Source organism: Phalaenopsis equestris, unplaced genomic scaffold (assembly GCF_001263595.1).
Source record: "Phalaenopsis equestris unplaced genomic scaffold, ASM126359v1 Scaffold000002, whole genome shotgun sequence".
Classification (NCBI taxonomy): Eukaryota; Viridiplantae; Streptophyta; class Magnoliopsida; order Asparagales; family Orchidaceae; genus Phalaenopsis; species Phalaenopsis equestris.
Genome location: NW_018164444.1, coordinates 18,712,975 through 18,723,173, shown reverse-complemented (window position 1 = coordinate 18,723,173; position 10,199 = coordinate 18,712,975). Strand labels below are relative to the sequence as shown.

The following is a 10,199-nucleotide window of genomic DNA, read 5'->3' as shown; positions in this document are numbered from 1 at the left end:
CACGAGCCGTTCACGAACAAAAAGTCATTTTGACAGCTCTAATAACGTAGCCATCAGATGTTAAGGATTGAGAAAATTTCGAGCCAAAACGAGCCGAACACGAACGAATAGCGAACCAATCGAACACGAGTTGTTCGCTAACAACGATCCGTTTTGGACAGCCCTATTTATAAGACATCTATCTCATAAATTTAGGCTTAAAAAATATTTATTTCACTTAAAAAAAAAGATAGTAATTACGATATTCCTGATATGATATTAAAAATTTAAGTTATATGATTGCAAATATTAATGTTTAGATTTTAGATTTCTAAATTATCTGCATTACTATAAAAACAAATTAAAAAATTATTCACCTACTTTAAATAATATTATTCATATTCATAAATAAATTGAGCAAAAAACCAATTTATTTATTGAACATTTGGATAAGTATTTAAGTTTTGTCAAACATTTGATTCATTTGTAGCTACAATTATTGATTTCAACCATCCAACTAAATTTGGATGGCTAGAATTAAGCAACACCATTATTTTAAAAGAAAAAAGTAATTTCATGTTTTCAAATAATTTTTCAAAAAATTATAATTTGAGCATTTAATCTTATGTTTTTACATATCTAACACCCAAACATATTCATATTTACATTCATACCACTCAAATCTTTAATATCACATCAAAAAATATCATCTTCATCATCCTTCTAAAAATAAAAAAACATATTTTTACGCATATGTAAATAGAAAAGATCAAACTTTGGGTGGTAGATATGTAAATAGAATAAAAAATAAGTGTTATAGGCATGCCAAATTTCCCTTAAAATTAGCTTTTCGAGTTGCATATTTTGAGGACATATTCAGCAGTCTGAACTCATTAAAACAAACAAAATGAACTAATTAAATGTCAAAATGAAAGAGAAATAAAGACAGACCAAAGTATGTTTCTTTAATTAGAAAAAAAAACATTCAAAATTTGATTATTCATGAGATAAATATCCAATTGATTGTACCAATACATACAGCCGTCTATGTCACAACCAAGGTTCCGTTTGGGGCTACAAATACTGCATTTTGCCACCAAACATGAATACCTGTTGTGGCTGCTAGAAAGTTATAGTATGATTTTTTCAAAAAAAGAAAATTTTATAATAACCACCATAACTTTTCAAATAGTAATTTTTTCTTCAGCAGTTTCACAATTGCTTCTTCAAACAGCAGCAGTTGTTTCATCAAACAGGCCCTAATTCGTTGAAACTTACCAACATAGATAAATATTAGTTGTTCTTTTGTGATTTTAACTATTATATTGAAAATAAATTAGTTGGTTTTAACTTGAAATAATTAATTTATAGATGCTGCATGGGAAAAGTATTAGACTTTAGAAATTAATTTATATTAGATAAATAACCAACAACTCAACAAGTATTGGAGCAATGAAAAAAATAAATAAATAAAATCATATAGACCAATAAAATCAAACAATAACATTGAAATACTTTTAATTAATTTGCAAGTAGAAATCTTCGACTAAAGCAAGCTAAAATTAAAGATTAGGACAAATTTTTATCATTAATAACCTGTGAAAGTCATGATCAATTTATATAGCTTGAAATGGCTTGCGATACTTCACACATACACATACACTAAAAACACAAAGTAAAACATAATGTGCTTTATCTTTCTGTGTCAGAATATATCTTTAATTAAGAAATGCACCTTTTTTTCATATTAAATGCTTTCTCCTTTTAAACTATTTTTCAGTAATAAATATATTATAAATCTTTTGAGAAAAATAAAATGACTGATTATCATGACACAAAACAGCTTTCAACAACAAAAATTTCTCAAAAAAAAGCAAGAAAACAGTTCTCCAAACAAATGTAGCAGCGATCTGAAACATTAAGTGGGCACAAAGCTATCCAAAACAGACCCTAAGATATAGGGTCCAAAACACTAAGGCAGCCCCTAAATGAAATTTATAAATATTGCTAAGAGCACGAAAGGAGCCATGTTTTTTATGCAAGCGTCAGAGACAAGGAAAAAATAGGAGTAGTCTATATGCTTAAGCGTAAGAGAGTAAGTGGTATATGTCTAAGCGCCAGAGAGTAAGTGAATTGAAAGTATTAGGATTGTAGCTTCTCATGTAGTTTTTAAAAAGTGAAATAAATCATTTCATGCATAGATAAGATTCATGTACATAAAAAAGTTTACATGTTAGATATGTAAATACATAAGAGTTGAATGATATGTATCCAAATCTTCCAAAATATCATAACATGGAAAAGAAAGTCCACTGTCTCAAGTGCTGAATCAAATTCTAGAGCAACGGCACAAGGTATTTGTGAACTCATACAGATTAACATTATACTAAAAGATTTAAAATTTATGTGAAATGAATCTGATGATGATATGCTATGATAATAAGTTTTTCATCAGCATGAACATAATCAAACCGAACATAGAAGAGAAACATAAAGTGAGTTAATTCACTCCAATGATAAGTCAACTCTTCAACATATTATCTAAATACTTTATAACCTTGGATTGAAAAATATCTTAAGCAAAATTTGTATTAGGATTGTTTAAATAAGAAATAAACAAGGATTCATGTGCTAAATAATGAAAAAATATGCGCGACGAATTCAAGTGCTTCAGACGAAGAAAGTAGTAGCAGCCGAGCAAATTGTGATAGCAATTTGAAATATAAACTTGTAAAAGACCTTCTCAAATGCAATCTTAAATATTAAACAGTCAGATAGAATTGCCGAAAGAATACACCATAGCTCAATTATGCCATCATCACTACAATATAACTCTAAACAGTAAAAACAACGCAATATTTTTCTCATCCATATTTCAATTGTAGGATTTAAAGCACAAAAGTATATGTGATTATATCCAGTATTATTTTAACTTAAAGACAAGACAGGACTCCCTGCCTACAAACAGCTACTAAACTTACGCATCAATGTCATAATTATATGACTAACCTGGTAGAGCTTCTGATCCCATTCAACCTCTCCAGTTGTCCTTCAGCCTTCTCAGTTGCCTCAGAGCTTCAACTGCAGATCGACTGCCTACTTTAGCCTGCAATATCAAGGGTTTATGTTATTAATTTCTTCAGAAAAAAAAATCATTTAACAAAATGGGTATTTACATAAATACAGAACAATTCTTATCTAATACCTAAGCATTCATGGTTAAATGCATATCGTTCAAAACTTTAACATGACATAAAGAATACTGCCATCACTATCTTTTTATAAGTGAAATACACATTTCAAGCATAGGCTTACGACATCAAAGTGTTATTAAGTGTAAATATCATACTTTGGATATGCAAAGATTGTGGTATACAAGTAAATTTCCCAATGAGTAATTTGGAGAAGACTAAAACAGACAACTGCAACAATTTTATTACTCTCCCCTGCGCATAAATCTAAGCAAATCATTGAGACGTGCTCCAATTGTCTCAAATATTCATCTAACATTTAATACTTCAGCTTGTTTAACTGATCTCTCGATTACACAACGAAGCATGCCATGCCAAACCATTGAAGAAAAGGGTCAATCAAAATAGTTTCTTAAAGTTGGCTATCTCAATCGTAATTCACAACGAAAGGAATAACTATGTGAAGGAAAGAAACAATGCAAATATTACAATACCTGTACTTCAGATGAATCAACACGCATGAATGGATTAGTTTCAAACTCCTCTCCAATGGTCGAAGGAATTGTTGGCAGATTAGCTTTTCTTTGTTGTTGAGTCCAGTGAAGTTTCTGAGATATTTCCTTATTATCTGGCTCCACAGTTGATGCAAACCTCAAGTTCTTCTCTGTGTACTGGAAAACATCTCTAGAATGTTACAAAAGATGGAATTTTTAAGAGAGTAAGATCGGCATCCTAAACTGAAAAGATACTAATAAAATTGTTCTATTTTTATCTAAATGTTCTCCGTGAACATGTTATGCTCATTGTTGTACAGCCAAATAAAATTCTATTTTTCACTATCTTCTATTTGGTATATACTAATCTCATGGTCCCTTTAATATAATTATTCAATAACCATTTATTTCTGACTTTTTCACATATTTGTCTCAGCAATCTCATCTATGCCATGTTAGTTGGCTATCAATAAATCCAACAATATCCAATAGTTAAATACATGCAGTTGTTAAAATTGTAGTTTCTCAAAATTACCTTTTTAAGTCTCCTTGATATGCTCAACTTGCATCATGCTCTTTAGATATTCAATCTTAATTCTAGTAATTATATCCGCATTTATATTCTACACAATGGATTTAAAATACTTTAAACCAATCCAATATAGATATCGTTCTAAATTATAAGAATATTAACTAATAATTTTTATTTCACACCCACCCAAATTAAATATCAAATAATCAAGTCTTCGTTCAGCTAATCCTAATCCTTTATCTTCTAAATATCCTCACCATTCTTTTCACTGTTTTAATCATAATATATCTCATCAACTAAGATTGTCATCTACTAAAAATATATATATAAAATAATGCACCTCGCCTTGAATAACCTTTTTAAGCATCCCAAACCAATACTAGAACTAATAGATTCCATGTTGATTCTTGACGTAATTATATGATAATTATAGTCAATGCCCCATCAGATAAATTTATAAAAACTTTAACATATCTTTTATAAACATTTATTTTCATTAATACGCACTAAATCAATTCTCATGGTATTTAGTTAATAAGCTTTTTCAAGAACAATAAAAATCATAAGGTTATTTTTTCTACTCTCTATGCTTTTTAATTAGTAATCTTAGCATAGGAATCGCTTATATATTTCATCTTCATGGTATGAAATCAAATTAATTCTCCAACACCGATTAATTTTTTAAATTATAATTTCTTTATTTATTATCAAATTTTGGATATCTCTTTTACTCTCAAATATTAATAGCAAAATGATCCACTCATTTGTCATCCTCTTAGTATTTGAAATTCTATCAAAATCTTTATTAACTAAATCACTACAGTATCTCCTATAACTTCTTAAATCCCAATAAGTACCTCATATAAATCTACAAGTAAAATGTATTTTCTTCAGAGCTATCTCTACTTCATTGACCAACTTACAAAAAATGCATTTCTATCTTGTATATTATGCGCTTCCATAACTCTTTCTTCAATAAAGCTTACATTTAATAATTTTTTTTAATAAGATTTTGATCTTTCATGATATCTTCAATAACGAAAATCTGTAATATCTCCTCTTTCTAATCTAAGTTATTTTATATACCTCATTTCACACTCTTTAGCTACCAATCTGTTATAATTGCAAGGTTATAATTTTGCTTTTCCCATCAGCAACTACGCAATATGTCAAGCCTTTACAAAATAATTATAAGAATAAAGTAGAATTCCGCTTCTAACACACTATAAAACCATTTTTTTTTTCTCAATAACCTTGTGTGCCTTCATATTCCACCGCCAAATCTGCTTATTAATGAATGATTTATTTCTATATTGATAAAAAACTGGCCACGAAACCCATAATAGGTTAGGTACAACTAAAGAGTTTTATTATCATGAAAAATTAACTTCTTGCCTTTCCAGAATCTTATTCTAGGTGAAATAATTATTTGATCATTTTTTCATATTCCTAAGATATAGCTAGGATATACCTCCATAAGGAATAATAACAAGTAATTTATGCAATGTAATCATATTTTTTTCCTCAAATAACCTTACAATCTATATTAAAAGGTTTGCCTTTCTTTTATCTTCTAAATAAAAAAAAAAGTCTAATTGAATAAGTTCAAATAATGGAACAAAGAAATTTAACAAAAATCACAAAGGAACTACCTCATGCCCACAGAATACTCTAGTAGGCTTTGGCAGTGAACCCAATGTCACACATAATGACTGGTACATATCTTCAGCAGTTCCTTCAAAGAACTTCCCACAACCAGCGATAAACTATAAATTAGTAGAACAAAATGAGTTAGCCATAATTTGCTAAGAGTACTACTATATTAGAATTCTTAATAACAAAATGATAAAAATTACCAAAGTGTCTCCAGTAAAAACAGCTGGATCTTCTTCCTCTTTGCTCGTGACATAATAACTTATATGACCTTTAGTATGGCTGATAACAACATTCCAAACAAATCAAATTTAAAAAAAGCCTTTATTTAGATTCTAACTATGTGCTTTGAGTTAGAAAGGCTGGGTATTTTAATAGGAAAAAGATAAACGCTAAATCTGTGATGACAGAACAAAATCTTCATCTATGAATTTTTTTAAAACGCTGTTGCAAACAATGCAAAAAATTTAAAAATATCTTAAACTTATCCAAAAATAAAGTTAAAGAAACCGATCTTTTAGGAATTCCGAATCCAAATAGTTCATGCAATGTCAGAACATAGTCAAATAAAACAATACACTCATTTTGTAGAGCAAAAGTACCCAAGTCATATAGAGGCTCCTGAGTATGCATCCTAAAATATCAAAAACAATTTCAACAAAATTAGTTTTTAAATTGGTAAAAAGAAAGTATTATTTTGGGGAATGGCATAGAAAATCATCTATTTCTTCATCATATTCGAACCATGGTCATACTTCATCAACTCATTAACCAAGTAATTCTTTAGTTATAATAATTGGAATGTTGACAGTAAAACTCTATCAAGCACCATACTCAAATGGAATAAACCTTCATATATATTTGTTAAAAAGACAGCTTTATTATTTGAAAGTTTGTCCATTGTTATATCACAATCATAGAAAAGACTACAAACTTATAAATGGAAAGCATTCAGTTGACCGAAGCACTACTTAGCTTCATTTTTTTTTCGGGTTTTGAAAGAACAGCTTAAGAGATTTAGATTTCCAAGAAAACTTTATATTACTTCCAAATTTTTACAACCTGTAAAAATTCTCATTTTTGTAACTTTTGATATTGGTTTTATACCTCCAACTACAGTTAATTAATCTAGAACAAAATGAGTTAAGACAACTAAGCAAAAAGTAGCCCCAGAAGAACAATAACTAAATACGAGTAAGCAACGAAATTTAATAAAACTGGAACAAGTATCCCTAAAGCAAAGATAAGAAGCACATCATACCAGGGAGTGTGAAGACACAATATATTAACATCTGAGCCCAGAGTAAGCTTATCCCCATTATCCACCTTGTCGGTGCATCCTTCGACACTATCAGACGATCCTCCGAAAACTTTGATTCCCGGCACCAACTTCTTGATCTCCTCATTCCCACCAGCATGATCCCTACCTCAAAAAGTACCCACAAAAACAAGCATAAATTAAGCAAGCAAGCAAACAACCTCGGTTTCACACTCCCCATGGCACTTCATAACAGCACTTCTTAAAAAGCCACGAAAATAACCAAAAAAGAAAGGGCAGCAAAAAAAAAAAAATGCACAAAGCGAGTTGAAATTAAGGTAGAGAGAACCAATGGTGGTGAGTCGTGAGAACGATCTTCAAGCTCGCGCCGATTTCGCTCGCCCTGCGAATGATCTTCTCTGGCTCGACGGGATCAACGGCGGCCGCCTCCTTCGTGGCCTCATCTACGATTCTGAGATTGAAAGCATGGATTGAATACAGCAATTGCAACTAGGGTTTTTAAGAACACGATAACATACAAGTATGCATAGTTGTCTTCGAGGCAAGCGACGTGGAAAATCTTCATCCCTCTCGCAACTCTCTCGCTCTCTCTCTGGAAAATGAGAGCGCGCTCGTGCAGGACAGTCCGTAAATAGTTGAGGACGGCGGATTTATTATTGCGCATTATTTATACTTTTTTATTTTTATTTTTATTTTTTTATTAAATATAACATTTTAACCCTTATATTTTAAAAATAATATTTTTATGGCAATTATCTTTTTAAAATCCATTTATTGAGAGTCTAAGTGAAGATTTTAAGTGGTTTAAATATTATATTTACAATTTAGATGATTAAAACATTATATTTGAGTTGTTGATATGTAAAATATTAATTACTTATTTAGAATTTTATAAAAAAATGTGAGAAAATATATTTTATAGAGAATTATGATATTTAGGTGAGAATTTGAAAAATAAATGAAAAATTGTGCTAGATTTTTAAATATTAATGTTTTAAGTGTTGTTCATGTAATTAACCTTTTGTTTAGATTTTTTTTTTAAGTTTTATTTTATTTTATTTATTTACTTTTTATATTTATTCAACAAATTATTTAATATATAAAAAATTACAATTAAAACAAAATAAAACACCATCTTAGAATGTACAAAATTTAATATTCGTAATCTTTTTTTATTAGTTGTCATTGTAATAATATACTACAAAATAATTTTTTTTACTTATTTAAAGTGAATATATAATCAAGTTTAAATGAATCATCTCACATAGGCTTTTGGGACCTGATGCGCCATCAAGAAATTCTCATCATGTGACACGGATTTCTTAGCATGACACAGATCTCGAAATAATATTTTGAACAAAAATTATTCAAATTATGATAAAGAGTCGTCAAGAAGCCTAGCTTCAACAAACTTACAGTAAAGTTGACTGGCTCGATAAGACGGAGCCAATGACATCAACATTGATCCAATTTGAGCTAAATTGAGTCCTAATCAAGTCGTTAAATTAGGTTTAGAAGTTTTTCAGACGCATTTGGAATGTCAAATGAATGTTGAATCCAACAAGTTTATAGTCGAATTGAGCATCTCATCGAGATAAATCCAACAAGACCAAGGTCAAATGTATGTGCATCGTTAAATCATGTACTCAAATGTCCATCAAACATCTTCTAGTTAAGGGAAGTCATATGAGTTATCTGATTAAAGTGATTCATATTCTTGAATTAATTGCAACTAAAACTCTATAAATAGAGTCTCACCCCTCTCATGAGGAGGGAGCTTGAAGCTTGAGAAAGAGCTTGAACCTTTAACAATGAACAGTCGTCGACTGCCGCCGACTGTCGTAACCACCACTTACCGGTCGCCACCGATCTCTCTTGGTCGCCTTCTGTTCCTTGCAATGATTTAATTCACACATTGATGTTGTAATTCAGAAGATTTTGTAATCTTTTCTCGATTATGAGACAAGGGGTCTTTGTAACCATCAGTTTCTAATGTATTTTTACAACTGGATCAAACCCCTGTGATTTTTCCCTTTATGAGTTTTTCACATAAAAAATTATGGTGTCACTACTAGTTGTATTCTCTCTTATGAGTGCGTGTTGATTCTTCTTACCATGCTAAGATGATAATATATCACTCTATTGTCGTGAATTTTCTAGCACGCATCAATTTAGCATCATTTGTGGGAAATGAAGCACCGTTAGCCACTGTCTTCAACTTTGAGATGCAGCGCCTACTTCATTTCCAATGATATACATTATCCAACTGACGAATGAACATCTTTTGCATTTTAAAGATTATCCATGAAGCATTCTTCGATGTGGGGGGAAGGCTTTAGAGCAGTTCCGAAAGGTTGTTCATGTCAACTTCCTGGACATAATTGTAGTGGAGTTGTCTTCTCGCATCCTATTCAAACACAAACTCTTTCACTACTTATTTAAGGTTGGGCGGCAACCTTCATTGCATTATAACAAGGTCGTTCGCATTAACATCGCTGGCACGACTGTGGTAGGGTAATCTACCCACATATCATTTAGATTATAAGTCTTCGAGAATCGCTCTTGGACTAGGGGGTAATTTTCACTGCAAACAACGCTTCCTCGATGCCCCCTCATCATAGTAGAGTTCCTCTTCAACCAGATCTAGAAGTTGATTTCTTTAAGACTTGATATATGGGCTGTTTTACAAGTTCGTGTGGAAAACAACCCCGCTACAAGATTTAAAAAAAAAACAAATAAGAAGTTGTCGAACATTAATCTTGCGTATGATTGTGACCATATTATTGAGTATGATTGCAACCATATTTCCTTCATAACATGTTATGGTTGTTAAGTAGAAGCTTTGCCTAATAACCTTAGATAGGTCAACCTTTCTCAACAAATTTCATATGACTTTGTCCATTACGGGTTAATGTTGTCAAGCGTCTCCTATTATACAATCATAATGATGCTTACATCCTTAATGGATTCTTTTTTCAAATATGCTTCAACACTTGCTACAGTCGTTAGACATACGCATTTTAACTAGCAACCTTTGCAAAGTTGAACATTCGCAGTGGCGGACAAGGTCT

General features: G+C 30.8%; 1 protein-coding gene across 1 annotated transcript; it reads right to left on the bottom strand.

The window, feature by feature from the left end:
- Window positions 1–2,778: 2,778 nt before the first annotated feature.
- Window positions 2,779–7,760, bottom strand: LOC110030229 (hydroxyacylglutathione hydrolase cytoplasmic). Its single transcript, XM_020732848.1, has 7 exons — window positions 7,647–7,760; window positions 7,457–7,579; window positions 7,111–7,272; window positions 6,053–6,131; window positions 5,849–5,962; window positions 3,665–3,841; window positions 2,779–3,085 (listed from the first exon to the last, which is right to left on the bottom strand). Exons 1-7 carry the CDS (start codon window positions 7,691–7,693, stop codon window positions 3,011–3,013), a joined length of 777 nt encoding a protein of 258 aa, XP_020588507.1. The 5' UTR covers window positions 7,694–7,760; the 3' UTR covers window positions 2,779–3,010.
- Window positions 7,761–10,199: the final 2,439 nt, after the last annotated feature.

Coding starts and splice junctions, on each gene's coding strand:
- LOC110030229 (XM_020732848.1), bottom strand. CDS start 7,693: ATGAAGATTTTCCACGTCGCTTGCCTCGAAGACAACTATGCATACTT. Junction 7,580..7,646: donor GAAGACAACTATGCATACTT/GTATGTTATCGT, acceptor TTTCAATCTCAG/AATCGTAGATGAGGCCACGA. Junction 7,273..7,456: donor CTCACGACTCACCACCATTG/GTTCTCTCTACC, acceptor TTTTTGAGGTAG/GGATCATGCTGGTGGGAATG.